The sequence below is a fragment of the Oryza sativa genome, chromosome 4 (genome assembly GCF_034140825.1).
Source record: "Oryza sativa Japonica Group chromosome 4, ASM3414082v1".
NCBI lineage: Eukaryota > Viridiplantae > Streptophyta > Magnoliopsida > Poales > Poaceae > Oryza > Oryza sativa.
Genome location: NC_089038.1, coordinates 21,143,188 through 21,160,058, shown reverse-complemented (window position 1 = coordinate 21,160,058; position 16,871 = coordinate 21,143,188). Strand labels below are relative to the sequence as shown.

Genomic DNA, 16,871 nt, shown 5'->3' with positions numbered 1-16,871 from the left:
TGAGACATGCCAGTATCAGTATGCCACTGATGCGTATCAGCGTATGATGACCTCTCCAAGGATGGGAGGATGCCAATTAATTTGCTCAAAGGGTTAACTCAAAAGTGCCAATTTACATGAAGCACTTCATATGAATTTTGCATATGAATGTTAACATTAGGGTTAACATGTAGTCTTTTTATCTTCCTATAAAAAGTATGGAGTTAAATAAAGAGTAAAGTGCATTTGCGGTCCTTAAACTTGTAGTGTTGTATCATATAGGTCCATAAACTCTCAAAATGTATATCAAGGTGCCAGAACTTGTCAAAGTGTATCATCTAAGTCCCAAATCGACACATCCCCTCTATGATCTATGTGGCGCTGATGTGGCATGCCACATGGGCGTGACATGTCCTTTTCTTTTTTTTCTTCTTTTCTTTTTTTTTCTTTTTCGTTTTCTTCTCATTCTTCTTTTTTTCCTTTCTTCTGCTCAGGTCACAGAGAAAGGAGAAGAAAGGGAAAAAAAGAGAAGAAAAAAAGAAAAAGGAAAAATTTTAAATGGGTCATATTTGTCAGTCCAAAATAATGCCATGTCATGTCTGTGTGGTATGCCACATCAACGCCACGTAGGATCCTAAGGGGTTTTGGTGATTTGAGACCTAGATGACACAGTATGACAAGTTCTGAGACTTGGATGTGCATTTTGAGAGTTTAGGGACAAAGATGACACATCCCTACAAGTTTAAGGACCGTCCGTACACTTTACTCTTAAATAAAGCATGGTGGTTACAAGTGCCTCAGTAGCACCTGAGGTCCTGGGTTCGACTCCACATGGGAGCGAATTTTGCAGGATTTAACGGCTTTGTGCTTTCAGTGGTAGGCGACGTACCCGTCGACAGCGAGGCGCATGTGGTGACTTCGTCAATCTCAAAAGATTTGCCGGCCCAGTCTTCGAAGATGCTCATCGGGGTGAGTGCGCGTGCGTTGTGAATGTCTGCGTTGTACCGTGTAATTATCGAAAAAAAATAGTGAGAGTAGTTGACAATCTAGGCCCACATCATTCTTTTCTCTCTTTTTTTTAAAAAAAAATGTTGGTGGTGTGAGGTGGTGGAAGATTTATTACTCACCGGTCACCGCTACCAATACTATACTCTTTAAAAGAAGTATATATTGTAACACTACCCTATATTCATCTGTGCCATCAAAACGTGTTGTGCCTCTTGTTTTTCTTTTCTTGTTTTGAGATTACACGGGAGAGTCATACGCACACACGAATACGCCCCATAACACATGCTAAACCAGCGAGACACATCCATGATCTCACTAAAATTATGATAAAAACCCACCTACATATGCGTAATATTCGTACGTATCAGGGTTTGAATTTTACCACTACATGACTGATGATTCTCCCTTATTACATCTTGTTTTGGCCCCAACTAGTTCCTTTTTTGTCTGCAAAAGGACATGTTTCTGTTATTCATTTGTTCATCCATGGGCCACCTCGCCCAGTCAGCTTGTGATCCTTGCGATGTAATGCAGATGCTAAAATTTGACGATGAGGATGGAGGTTTTTTTTTTTTTTTTTGCCCCCTGTTTTGTTGTGACGGCGGTTGAGCGGGCCATTTGATCCACTCGTGTGCACGCGCGCCGTAAGGCCTCGTGGCCCCGGAACTTCCCCATTGCTTCGGTGTACTTCGACCAGCCGATCGACGCACCCGGCGGCCACATCGTCGATGGCGGCGTGCTGGAAATCGGCGCGCGGAGGCGGAGGGGGAACCTCGTCGCGGGTGTGGTGGCCGGCTTGTCGCGCGGCGGCGCGGCCGTAGCGCTCGTCCGTTAGCCTGTTAGAGCGGCTACAATAGTATACTATTAGCCAGCTATAAATATAATTTAATGAGATAAAAGATAAGAGAGAAGAGAAGCGGGCTATAGATCTGTAGCCAGCTGCAGCGCGGACTCCAAGACACGGTGTGTGTATGTCAGGTGGGACCATATGTATTAATAGTATAGTAAGCAACTATTGTATAAATTTGTTATTTGATTGGAGTATTAAACTTATTAAGCTTGCTCTTAAGCTAGGCCGCGCACGATCCAATCTCGCACGCACCATTGTCCTGGAGGATTCTGGAGCACGTACGATCCAATCTCCCATCGCAGCCAACTCCCTCAGTATTTACATCTATGGTATTGTTGATTAATTTTCTATCAATCCATTTTGAACTTCAATATATATAATATTTTTAAGTTTGAAAAACATAAAAATCAATATAACAAGTACTTTTACGTAAAGTAAGTTTTTGTTAGGTATTATTGCTATTTCTAATAGAAAATTATGGTTAAAGTCGTGCGCAAAAAATTGAATAATTAAGAGTTAACATTACCGGTAATATATTTTTTTTTTCGAACGGTCAGGCTGTTGCCGACGTTTTATATTAAAAAGAAGATGTCCCATTTTAAGAAGCAAACGGGACCAAAACTTACAGTGTCCAGGTACATTACCGGTAATATAGGGGCTGATCAGAAGAGAGTTGTGCAGCAGCAGCAACAGGACTAAGCTCAATATAAGTTTTACTGCTTGCACTGTACATACAGCACAATCGCAACCATATATAGCCGGCTGCAAACCAGCACAAACGATCTGCCCCATACTGAAACTACTAATCTACTCATAAGTACATCGAGCTTCATACAAAGCAATCAAACTATTTTTGTTCTCAGGTTTTGTAACTGTCATACATGATTATGGGGGTGTTTAGATCAGGGGTGTATAGGGGTGTATAGTTCTGACGCGTAACATCGGGTATTATGTAGGGTATCGCATGTGTGTTCGGCCACTAATAGAAAAATAATTATAGTATCCGTTAGTAAACCGCGAGACGAATTTATTAAGCCTAATTAATCCATCATTATCACATGTTTACTGTAGCACCACATTGTCAAATCATAGAGCAATTAGGCTTAAAAGATTCGTCTCGCAAAGTAATTGTATTCTGTGCAATTAGTTACTTTTTTAGCCTATATTTAATACTTTATGCAGGTGTTCAAACGTTCAATGTGATAGAGTGTAAAATTTTGGGGTGGGATCTAAATAGGCCCTATCCTGAGTTGGTCTTCCTTTGTTTGTTTGAAAGGCGATCACCATGATGAAATTGAGAAAGAGGATGGATAAAAGTAATCGGCAAGATTCAGCATAAAAACGTCTGTCCTCCACTTGACCACTGCCCATTCAGTCATTCTTGGGACACAATGGAGAAATTTAGCATAAAAAATATTAAAGGAGAAATAACATATTATTACTACGTACTCTCTTCATCCCAAAATAAATCAACATAGGATCGATATATTATCATTGGTAGAGAAACTATCTTTGGTCGGTCGACCCAAATCCACAATAGTCCAGGTTTATAAGAGGAAGATCTTTAGTCCCGGTTGTTGGACCAACCGGGACTAAAAATCATCTTTTGTCCCGGTTGGTAACTCCAACCGGGACTAAAATTCATCTTTTGATTCCATGTCAGGCCGTGTCAGGGCCCTAGGATCATTAGTCCCGGTTATTAACACCATTCGGGACTAAAAACCTATTTTTAGTTCCGATTGATGTTACTAACCAGGAATAAAAATCAAAACACACTATATAATCCTAGTACCGATCCTCTTTTCCCGTCCACACAACAAACTCCTCCCTCTATCTCTTTTTTCCTCTCTAACTTCTTATCTCTTTCCTTATCTCTAACTCCTAGCCTTCTCTTTCCTTTTTTCCTTCCACACAGCGAAGAAGAGGGTGGGCCGGCCAGCGGCCGGCGCAGCGGCGCGGTGGCGGTGGCGGCGGCGGCGGCCGGCCGGCGCGGAGGGGAGGAGGGGAGGAGGGGAGGCAGCAGTGGCCGGCCGGCTTTTCTTTTTTTTTCACAATTTATGATTTATCCTCTGATGTATTTGATTTGTGTGTGATGTGAATCTGTGATGTATTTTTTAGAACTTGTGATGTAATTGTTTTAAGAGTTTGTGATGTATTTGGAGATGATCTATTTGAGGATTTGGAGATGTTCTGTGATATGTGATGATTTGGATTTAGGATTTCTTGGCATGATTAGGGGATGGTGTGAAATCAATATTCAATGCTAAAAACAATGAAAAAGAGAAAAACAAAAGAAAAAATATCTATTTAGTTCCGGATTCATAGTCCCGGTTGGGGGTTATGAACCGGGAATAAAAAGCACTTCTCCATCAATGTATTACACAGTACAACCAATCTAGACATGGACTTGTCCGGATTAGTTATACTATGTAACTAGCCAGTAGAGCCGCGCGTTCGCGCGGCTCTAGCCCCTGTCTATTAAATGCTATATGGTTGTATAATGTAAATAGGTTCTCGAAGAATATTGATTTGGTAGGAAGTGTAGTCAATTTTTTATCTGTAACAAACAATATTTTCGTGATTATAAATAATTAACATGCCTAATGTGTAATATTTACTATAAATATAATACTGGAAGGTTCTAAATTATGTATATTAGTAGCATGTATTATATTTTAAATATCTGCCCAAATGACCTTTTTTATTTAAAAAATCCTTTAGGCAAATATTTAAAATATAATAACTTCTAACAAACTTTTGAGGAACTTGTTGTTTTAGACATTCTTGAAAGAGAGCATGGAACGTGGCAACGCGAACGAGAAGAGGCGGCACCACCAGACGTTACTGGGGCATTTAACTTTTTTTCACTTTTAAGATATGGCAATTAAGGATTTGACACTCACAGTCTATAATATGTGGGTCCTCATGTGTTTATGACATATGGTTCAGTGACGAATCCTTATACAAGTGGCAAATAGTTAAATATTTCAAAGTTGGCGTGCAATGGCTTCTCCTCAGTTCTTTTCTCTTGTTTGCTCATTTTTTATTTCTCCATCTACGCCCGCACTTCATCCCAACTCGACTTGTGCCACCATCTCCTCCTCCCTAGCAATGATGGTGTGACAGGCGGACATGTGGTGAGTGGTGACAAGGAAACGGGACACATGTGGGTTTTCCTCTCTTTTCCACTATTTTTATCTTCTTCCTAATTTTTTTCTTGGAGTAGCTATATTTACGGCACTATGTTTTCACAACATTAGTCAAATCGTTTTTACACTGTAAATTACATGCGCTCACATTGTAAATTTTAAAACTTAAACTGTAATTACATTGTAAATTTTGATGCTTACATTGTATTTTTTTTCTAATACACAATGCATAAAAGAATTAGAATTAAAAGTAATTTATTATCTACTTGGAAAATGAGACGGGAGAGATAAAAGCATACTTACATATAGAAGAAACCAATCATATAGAGAAAAGTGATGGCAATTAAATAAAAAATGTGGTGACATATTTTTTTTGCAAACTCTTATTTTTCTAGCTTTAACTCTCGATTTTCAATAATATTTTTTTGTCAAATTTATACAAGTTGGGTCTTTTTTACTCTTGCATGCCACATGCCTTCTATAGATCCTTCTAATGGAAGTGTCCTGACTCTTCTTTTTCCCTCCATACTTTTAAGTCGTTCTTTCCAGATCCAATGGCTCATATTTTACAGTATACGTGGCTCAATCAGGAAACAAATAAACATTCTTCATTGATGATGATGATGATGATGATGATGATGATGATGATGATGATGATGTCACATATTATCATAGATTCATTTATTTTGAGACGCAGAGAGTAATGACTAGCATTTAATCATTAGCAGAACAGTGAGGTCCAGCATTGAGACCAGAGTTCAAACGCTGGCCACGAGGACGCAAGACAACGACCTTTCCATTGATCTTGTCGCATGAATCACATAGCATATCCTAAGATCATAGATTTGTTAGATCTATCCACCTAAATTTCTATTGAATTATGGACAACAAAATTGTAGATTACATCAACAATAGGTGGTAAAAAACTTCATTGGAAAAGAAGAATGATGACAGGTTACAAATCCCTAGTCCTAGCAGAAAAGTCAATAATAATAGTTGCACATAGCATGAGTCGTAGCAGAAATGTCAACAATAATAGCTGCACATAGCATCAGTCCGTCACTCATGCATACATATATATTTGTAGTTTGGCTGGGTACATATGGTTGGATGTAGAGGTTGGGTTCATGCCATTTCCTAATATATATACGTGTATGTATATTTGTAGGAAAAAAGGAACTATAAATATTTACAAGGATTCTCGAATTGATCCGAAAAAACTAGATGAGGTACATGTTGGATTTGAGCTTCCAGCTACAATTGCTTCAAGTAGCCTCGGCATCGGGGGTATGTCAATTTCAACTAGACCCTCGAGAATATGAACCACTTCATCCATTGTTGGTCGATTAAACTCATTATCCTGAATGCACCAACACGCAACCTTGCAAGCTGTTTCGGCCTCTTTTATGTTGATGTCACCATGTAATCTATAATCAACCAAACCACATATATCTCCATCAAGAAGCTTACGGACCACAAGCACTGGAAAATAATCATCATGGTCACCAACACAAGGAGATGAGGTATATGAGTTCCTTCTTCCTGATATTATTTCTAGCAAGACCATCCCATAGCTATAAACATCGACTTTTGGTGTTATAGGAACACCACTAATCCATTCAGGTGCAAGGTAACCTGCAGTTCCTCTCACCGTTGTCAAAACTCGGCTAAAATCCCTTCCCAAAAGCTTTGCCATACCAAAATCAGCAATTTTTGGAATGAATAAATCATCTAGAAGGATGTTTTCTGGTTTAATATCACAATGTATGATACAATCTTGACAGCTTTCGTGTAAGTAAGACAATCCTCTAGCAATTCCAATGGCTATTTGATACCTAGTATTCCAGGATATTGTAGTATTGCTCTGAAATAATTGGAGATCGAGAGAACGATTTGACATGTGCTCATAAACAAGCAATCTTCTGCCACCCTCACAACAGAAGCCGATCAATTTAACTAAATTGATGTGTTGAATGGTTCCAATTGAGCTCACTTCAGCCCTAAACTGCTTATCTCCTTGTGGAATTTGGCATGCATGGTCAAGCCTTTTCACTGCTATTGTTGTGGAATCACTTAGAGACCCCCTAAATACAGAACCAAAGCTACCTCCTCCAAGTCTCTCCATGAAATTTGTAGTTGCACGTTGCAAATCAATGTATTCAAATGAAATAATTCCATTGCAAAACTGGGAATCTTTCAATCTGTCACCTGAGAACTTAGTTTTACTCCGTCTCACCAGTAGTAGGATTAGTGGTAGCAAACATAATAAAGCAAAACTTGCAAAAATAGCAAGTCCAATAACCATTCCTCTACTATCAACGCCTGCACTATAAAATTCTTTTGTAGCTAGCCGTAGGTAAAGAGCTTCTCCATCCGTATTGCTATTTTCACTACATTGATCTTTTCTTATGTTAAGCAATTCATTGTGCCAAATAGAGCATCCACCATTGATGAATGAATAAGCAGTGCAAGAGCAATTAGTTAAGCAAACTTGCATGCACTCACTTGAACTTTTTACACTTTCCACATTATGGGCATTTGGGGGCAATCTAACGCATGGCATAGAATAGAACATATCAGTTGAATGTGTTGTGGTTTTGTTGTTAATGCAGTCTATTGGAGTATTTCTTGAGCATCCATCTGTTCGATCTTCCAGTTCCCAATCCTCGAGTGATGTTACGGTGAAGCCCTTTATACAGTTGCAATGTGGAAGCTCATTATCGATGCAGACTGTGAAAGGCCCACAAATTGCATAGACATCACACGGAGCTTTAGGTTGGGCATAGATCAGTGTCCAATCTTTTGAGTCCTGAAGCCAAAGGAACATCTTTTCCTGACCTCCGATGTCTAATATCTGACGACTAACAGTCCTTTCATCTAGCAAATCATATCTAAAGTACTTCTCTTGATCATTATCAACAAATGATGAATTAAAAATAGTATGGCTTTTCATCTCCAGGATTGAGGAGAAGTAATCGCCGTTCCATGCACCGGTAGACCAATACGGTGTGGAGGAATTCAATGGCAAAAGCAAGTACTGATCAACACCAGAAGGGTCTAACTCTTTGCAATAGGAACCGGTAGCTGGGTCAATTGAGTTTTTCCAAGAAATAATCTGACGGTTAAGGCCTGTGACCTTGTCCCATCCAAGCTTTGCCCCAGGAAAAAATGTATCTGTGGGGTAGTCAAAGCTCTGCCAGAAAACTTCTAATGAGTTTGACAAGTTTGTTAGGATGAGATTTCCACTATTCAATAGCGTAGCAACGGTGTTGTTGGCAGTGATATTAGCTTGTGTAGACCAAACGATGGACTTTGTTGACTGGTTTAAGATGGCAAGATTTCCATCATGGAAGATTGTTAGTTCCACTGATGTGGGATCATCAATTGGCTTATCCCTATTTGCAACCCATGCAGGATTTAGCTTGGGAACCTGGTTGAACCAAATTCCTAAGTACCACTTGCTAGTTTTCTGAGATGCTTTTCTTTGTGTCTCAAAGAAGCCAAGTGCGTACCTGCGATTTTCTGAGACAAGCTTATCGTTTTTGGCCAACGCCGTGCCAATTGAGATGGTGTCGATCGTGGCAGAACTTGCTGGGATGCTTAAGGCGAATAGTAGTACTACAAAAATGAGAAGAGCCATGGTGAGCAACTGTGGGCGATCACTATTCAGTTCTTCTTTCATTTATAGTAGCCAAAAGGAAATAGTAATTAATTAAGATTAATTGGATTCATGTCATTGCAAATTTGCCTTTTCAGAAAAATATTGTTACAATTCATCTGTTTGTAGCCTGGCATGGCTATGAACAGATGAATTGTAATGTCATTTTTAATACACAAATTTATAATAGCATGATCCAATTAACCCAATTAATTACATAATGTTTCGACGGTGATGTAAGATCTTTTGCTATGAATTGCCAAACATCCACGGCATGTCTACTATGTGTGACAAATGACAGTCGTACATATATTATACTTCTCACCCTAGGTCTTGATGGTGTTGCAATGCTAGAGATGGCCATACTAGTGATCTTTGTTTTAACTATTCTTATATAAATTTAGTCCCAAGTTAGAGGAATTTAGTTTAGAACAAAATTAAAACACCTTAATTACATTATAAAACGGAGTATATGTATTTACTAGCTAGCGAGTGGGCTCCAACCTAATGTTTTCTTTTAAGGCCGCTTTTGAGATGGCTGATCAGCCAAATAGCTGTGTGTCTGACAAGCTTACTAATTAGTCCTTGATTAGTAATATATGTTACTGTTACCAACTTAAAAAATAGACTTATTTGATTTAAAAAAACTTTAGAAAGTTTTTTTTAAAAAAATGACATCATCTAAGCAGTTTAAAACACGTGTTCATGATAATCTAGTACTATCTTTGTTCCAAGACATAAAAATTTATAGGATTCAAATTTTATACTACTAGTAGAATACCCATGCGTTGCAACAGGAATTAAATCAAAATTGAAATCCCTGGTGCACACCTGTCAGACTAGTCAGCTTCCAACTTGTTTAACTTTTACTAACAAGTATCTTGTCGTTTTATTTTAGTGATCATGTAAACATTATATATGTGGGCTAAAAGGCACTAGACTATAGCTCTGTGCTCCATGTGAACTATCAGGGAACACAACATATGAGGCATATATGCCACAAATGCGAGACATATATGCCACAGATGCGTATTACCTCCATATTAATGCACGAGTCACCACTCACCAATCACCAATTCACCATATAGCTTTTCCTATCTTTGCCATTATTGCGAAGCAGTGCCTTTGTGGCAAAGGCAGAAGCCAGTGGCAGCAAGTATGCCGAGCAATGAGATTTGCTCTGGTGAGAAAAAAAAATATCTTACGATATCGGTACCTCACTCTTTAAAATTGTTTTTAACTCCAACGATTGAAAACGATTCGGTATCTTGAGATATCGGTACCTCGAAATACTTTTTGTTAGACCGGAGCAAATCTTGCCAAGCAATATAAGATATGTGCACAACTTCTGTACATCATCCATATATAGCACTTTAGGCTGTGTTTAAGTTCACGCTGAAATTGGAAGTTGAAATTGGAACGATGTGATGGAAAAGTTGAAAGTTTATGTGTGTAGGAAAGTTTTGATGTGATGGAAAAGTTAAAAGTTTGAAGAAAAAGTTTAGCAGTACTTGAAGTGCTTGACCTTCTGTTATTCACTGGATTTTGTGCTCTGGGAGTTGAGCACGTTTCGTCAGTATGATTCCTAGCCCCCCGCATGAATAATTCATAGCGGGGAGGTGTCAATCTCATATTGCCATTATTCATCATATTATTGCTGTGAACTATTTACTTGATTGTAAGAATAAATTAAATATTTTTTACCATAAGGTTTACGAATAAACTTAATAAAAGTGAGAAAAACATCGCTACTAAAATTATTTTTGCATGTTCTTGGCTTTATTTATCTCAAGCGGTCAAAAAGAAAAACCATTATGAAGATGGTTAAAGCCGTCTTAGGGTCATAAGAGAAACGCCCATGGATTTTTCGGCTAGTTTCACAAGGTAGTGTGCTTCCTTCTCTAATATTCGCGTTTCTTTTTTTGTCTTAGGGTCATAAACCACATGTGAAAAACTATTTTTACATGCAGCTGTGGAATCCGCTTATATAAATCATTGATTCCTATAGGCCTTAAGCTGCAGTGGTTGGCTAAACGCATGTATAAATGTGTTACGGACTGGCTACACAAATGGTTTTTCTAGTGCATGGTGTTTAGGCAAGCGCATCCGCCGAATTAACTTGGTGAAAAATATATTCAACCGTGATGCAAGATCTTCACACTCTTACCAATTGTACGACGCCACCCTGAAATATCCCAGAGGCAAATGATGCCTTCTATCCTAACTAGCCAAGAGCCCGTGCATTTCAACATAAAACAAATTGAGTTTCTAACTTATTAAGTCAATTAAGCATATATTTAGTCTAAGTAGTACTCGTATGATTTTCTTTATTAGACAAGTAGGTGGCTTTGAAATTTAGGGAGAACCAGCAGTAAAACGGAAGATACGGAAGATAATTCGCTGGAGGGTCTTATAATAATATAGATTGTGATACTCAAAAGTAAAGGGCCAATGTGGCAGAATGGACACCATAACTACTGATATTTTAAGTAGCATAGATACTATTACGGACGTAGAACACCCTAAAGGTTTAGCTTTGAGTACTCTGATCATAAATATTTTTTGATGTTCCAAATAAGTTTTTGATCATATTTGATTGCTAAGTTTTAAATATTTGACCAAATCAATGCTTAGTTTAAAATAAGAAAAAAAATGATATGCATAAATTTTCTTTAGAAATACTTCCATAATACTATAAACTTATGTATTTTATAAACATATTATAATACACAATTAACTGTCAAAATTTTAAATATTGAACCAAATCTTTTCCAAAACTTTAGATATGTACGACGAAATAGAGTACTCCTCCGTTATAAAATATGACAAACTAAAATTAGATTAGATATCACTAGTCCAATGTGCGTTATGGACGGAGGGAGAAACACCTAGGGGTTTTCCGGTTAGCTCCACAAGGTGGTGGGCTAGATGATCTGGATTCGAAACCTCACCCCTTCTAATTATTTAATATTAGATTCTTCTCTAGTATTTGAGTTTTTTTTTTCGTTATGGACGGAGGGAGCACGAACTTGCTACTCAGGTGACCACTAGATGAGACGCCTAGATGCAGATAAGCAGCTGCGCTTCAGGGCCTCCCAGGAGCGGGCTTCCACTTTACGTGGGCTCGGACACGATAGGAATAAGTCCACTTACCTTCTAGTATCATCTTTATATCGAGTTTAATTGACATCCTTAAACCACAGTAACAAAAACTCCACCCCCACCTTAACGAAACTATCCAAATCAAGTTCCATAGTAATATGGATGATGGTTTTGTTGATGTGGCATCCTAGTCAGAAAAAAAATAAAAAACATGTGAGACTCTTGTAAATGGCATACATCTTCTTCCTTTACTCCTTTAAAAATTTCGGCTGAAATAATATCATATCGGAGGGATCCGATAGGAAATTTTCGAATATGTATTCCACTTACATATGGGCCTCACATGCTTTTTATTTTTTTTTTCTGACTAGAATTTCACGTCAACGAAATCACTCTGATTTGAATTGTTTTGTCAAGATGAGTGGTGATTGGTGAAGATATCTGGTGGTTTTGGGATGTCAATTAAACTCGACACGAAGATGAGAGATGGTAAATAGACTTATTCCTACACGATACGATACTCCGAGCTGGTGGAGGCCTGCACGGCCCCTCGCTGATCTCCCGGAGATTTTGGGCCGAGCGGCCCTGAACCCAAGGCCCAACAGGCAACATGAGGCCCAAGCTCCATCTCTCGGTTCCGCCGCCCGTGTTCCCCCATTGCCTCGTCCTCGTAGCGCCGTCAGCCGTGTTGCAGGCGACGGCAAACTGGTAAGCCGATGCGGAGCCCTAGACCTGGAGCGTGACCTCGTCGATGGCGGCGTGCTGAGATCGGCGTTCGCGGCGGAGGGGGGGACCTCGTCGGTGTGGTATGCTTGTCGCGCGGCGGCGCGGCCGTAGCTCTCGTCGTTGGGCGCCTGGTAAGACGCACGACCCAATCTCTCACGCACCAGCACCACTGTCGTGGAGGATTTGGATTCTGGAGCAAAGATCCAATCTCCCATCGCAGGGGGAAGGAAAAAGAAGGTACTCCTACTCCCCTCCGTATTCACATCTATGATATTGTTGATTAATTTTATTCTATCAATCTTTTTGAACCTTGACCGTCAATATAATACCTCTTTAAGTTTGAAAACATAAAAATCATATAGATAGATATTTCTTTATAAGTACCTTTACAGAATGTTTTTTTCTTAGATATTAGTGTGTTATATTCTAATAAAAAATTATGATTAAAGTTGGCGTAGAAATTAAACCGAATAAGAGTTAACCGTACTATATATTGAAACTACTCCCTTTAGTCATAAGTACATGGCGCTTCGGACAAAGCAATCAAACTATTTTTGTTCTCAAGTTTTGTAAATGTCATATACGAATATATGATTACCCGGAGGGAGTAATTAACGTGAATGTGCAAGGCACGTCAACATATGTAGAATGGAGTAAATACTCTTAAATTGTTATTTGTAGAATGGAGTAAATACTCTTAAATTGTTATTCTTTACACTAACAATGGTGAGAAACATCAATTCACAACAGATATTTTGAGTCTCGATTTGTGCAAAAATGAGAACTGTTACAAATATATCAGTTGAGTTCAAAGGTAACAACAAAAATTAAGGTTCCACGACCTAAATTATTACTACCCATGTTTGCTAATGTATGTTGATCTAACCAATGTTAAAAAAAAAATTGGAGGGAGTATTTTATTATAATGTAACTAAATGGAGAACTTGTAAACATTTTATTCCATCAATCTTCGTAAAATAGTCATGTTTTGACCATCCTAATCCTGAGACCAATTTTGAAGAAATCATGAATAGCAATGGTGTTTAGTAGGTTGTCTTGAACATCTGGATACACATTAACTTATTTATTTCAAATAAAAGAAATGAAATGGCTGCACATACCTTCATGATAAGCATAGTTTCCACTATTTGGCCACAACAGTACACTAATGATTGTAAGGAGTACAAACTTTCTAAAAATCAGGAATAAGATGGTTTTAAAGCATTTATTAGATAACATATAATTTACATATCTATGCGCCTATAGACATGTACGTACTCGTCACATGGTCAACTTCCAAAAACCTTGCAACAATAATGGACCTTTCTATTTCAGCTTGCATTAACATTTCTCGGTAGTGATCTCTTTAGTCCCCAAGCATTAGAAGAAAAATCGATATTATGGCTGCAAAGTGTAATGACATGGTTGGTTTAAATAGAAATTATTAAAATTGCCAAATTATGAGTAGTGTTTAAACATCAATGGTACCAGATATTCATCAACACTATATCTCTCACTCTCATTGGCCAAGCCAAACCGAAGTCCTTAGGCCCTACATATGCATAATTCTTCTTGTCAAGGGTTACATTTATATTAGGGGTTATATTTTGTTCAGTAACCCCTGATATAGAACGTACCAATTGATTCTTTTCTAGCGCATAGGAACAAAGAGAATTATGCTTATGTAGGGCTTCGTGACTTCAGTCTTGCTTGACCAATGAGAGTGATAGATAAAAGATTGATGGATATCTGGTACCAATGATGCTTCAAAACTACATACTTTAGCCATTTTAATAATCTCTATTTTAACCAACAATCTCATTGCACTTTGTAGACATAGTATCAATTTTTTTCTAATGCTTGGAGACCAAATAGATCACTAGCGGAAAATGCTAAGGTGAAATAGAAACATCCTTTTTTGTTGCAACGTTTTTGAAGGTTGACCATTTGACGAGTATATCCATATCTATAGACTCATCTGAATTATATATATGTTATCTACTAAATGCTTTAAAACCATCTATACCTAATTTTTAGATAAGTATGGTCAGTATAGTCGATACAGGCACTAGTGTTCCGTTGTGAACAAACAGTGGGATGTATGCTCCTCTTGAATGCACGTGCACACATTTCATTTGTTATGTTTGAAATAAATAAATTAGTAGTGTATTGAATGCATCATATAACCTATATGTATCCATATGTTCGAGAAAACCTACCAAAACAAAATTCACGATTTCTTCAAGGTTACCTTAGGATTAGAATGGTCAAAACTGGATTGTAATACAATACCTAATCTCCTGAGGGGAACTGATCTGGCAACTAACATGGACTAATGTTGGAACTAGAAATTGTTTACAAGTTTTGCATTTATAATTTCATTGTAATAAAATATTAGTTTAGGTTGTAGAACTTTAAATTTTCTTCTTGTTACCTATGGACTCAATTGATAGTATTTGCAACGGTTCTCATTTTTGCAAACGTTGGGATTCAAAATATTTTCCATCAACCAGTGTTTCTCACCATTATTGTATAAAAAAAATAAGAATATAAGAATATTTACTCAATTCTTTATATGTCGATGTGCCTTGCACGTGCACTAACTATTATCATCTAGGTCTCATTTGGAATACTCCCTTGGGGTTGATAATACTTGTCGTTTTGGACAAGGACACAGTCTCCAAAAAGTATATATATAGAAATATCAACAAATATACTCCCTCCATCCCAAAATGATCATCATATGTGTTTATGCACCAAGACCAAGGATAATTTAAATCGTATCAATCAAGACATTATGCACACATTCTCCCACAATGCATGCATCGATTAAAACACCATGCCAATTACACCCTACCATGCACACATTCTCCCATGATGTATTAATTGTATTCCGATTAAATCCGTGTCCATACAGTTATATGATGATCAATTTGAGAAAATTTTGGATTCCATTATATGATAATCAATTTGGGAAGGAGGGAGTATGATTTTATTGAAGTACTTTTTAATACTAATCTACACATATGGTTTTCATATTTTTAAGATAAATATTTTAGAAATTATTTATAGTCAAAGATTTTAAAGTTTGACTTTACCCTTGTTCAAAGCGACTAATATTATCAGCTTAGAGGGAGTACAACATTTTGTAAGATTCTTTTACCATAGTTAATTCAATTTCAAACTGACATGTCATAGATTAAATACTACATACAGATATAAAAATGTTATAAACACCAATTTTATCAATTTAACATAAGTTCTACATCTTGACTCCATCCTGACTCCATCCTGGCTCCAGGATTTCCAGATGACATTTACGTTCTCATGAATATCTAAAATGACATTGTCTATATATAAACTAGAATGTTCTAGGGGTTCCATATTATGAAATTTTAACTGTTGGATCAAAATATAACCATCCATAGGGGTGGCAATTTCCCCCGTGGGGCCGCCCCTACGGGGTCGGGGACGGGTGCTGATTTTGACCTGTGGAGAGTCCGGGTCGGTGCCCCGGCCATGGGCGGGGGCGGGGGATGGCAGCCACCCGCGGATGACCCGCAGAGCCCCGAGGGTGTATATTAGACTATTAATACTAATATTGCAAGCCCAAAAAGCCGATCTAGCCTATCATATACAAAGCCAAACCTTAATTTCCCCACCCTCTACCCTATCCTCATTTCCTCACCCACCCAGCCATCACTCTCCACCGGCGGCCGAGCCGTCTTCCTCCAGCAGTGGCTAGGCGCGGATGGCGGCGGCCATGTGCCACCATCCACGTTAGCGTCGACGGCCAAGGAACGGGCGGCGGCGATAGTGGCCACGCGTTGCCATCCGCGTCGGCATTGACGGCCAAGGGCGCGGCCAACCGTGTTGGTGTCGACGTCCAGGTGCAACACGTGCATCTCGATGCCTCCCATACCGATGTCGCCTACCCACCCCACCACCCTCTCCCTCGTGGGCATCACCTCCAACGCCATTGAGGCTTGCCAGACCACGAAGCCCCCTCCTCTCAGCCCCATTTCATCTCATTTCTTATTTACACTCCCTAGCTTCGGTGCCACCATCCTCCTCCGTCTTCGGCAGCTCCTACTACCAGATCAATCACCACCTCCCACTACCTCCTAACCACTCCAATGACAAGCTTCCCCCGCCACCAACACCAGCCCGTCACCTCCTCTCCCGTGGCCAAGGTGGCGCCATAGCCATCTCACTTGTCACCCCCACGGCCAATGGCCCACCATCGTGCTGCCACTGTCCCGGTCGTTCCTCTAAGCTACGAAACCCCTCCGTCCACCTTTGCCACCACTTGACACCAACCCCGAAAGCAAACTACTCACGAGCTTGCTAGAGTTGCCGGAGCTGGAGAAGATCTTGGAGCATGAATCGTAGGTAGAGA

General features: G+C 38.9%; 1 protein-coding gene across 1 annotated transcript; it reads right to left on the bottom strand.

Moving 5' to 3' along the window:
- Positions 1-5,898: 5,898 nt before the first annotated feature.
- On the bottom strand, positions 5,899-8,640 carry LOC107276012 (G-type lectin S-receptor-like serine/threonine-protein kinase At2g19130). The gene has a single exon (XM_015780262.3). The coding sequence runs from the start codon at positions 8,624-8,626 to the stop codon at positions 6,176-6,178; it is 2,451 nt and encodes an 816-aa protein (XP_015635748.1). The 5' UTR covers positions 8,627-8,640; the 3' UTR covers positions 5,899-6,175.
- Positions 8,641-16,871: the final 8,231 nt, after the last annotated feature.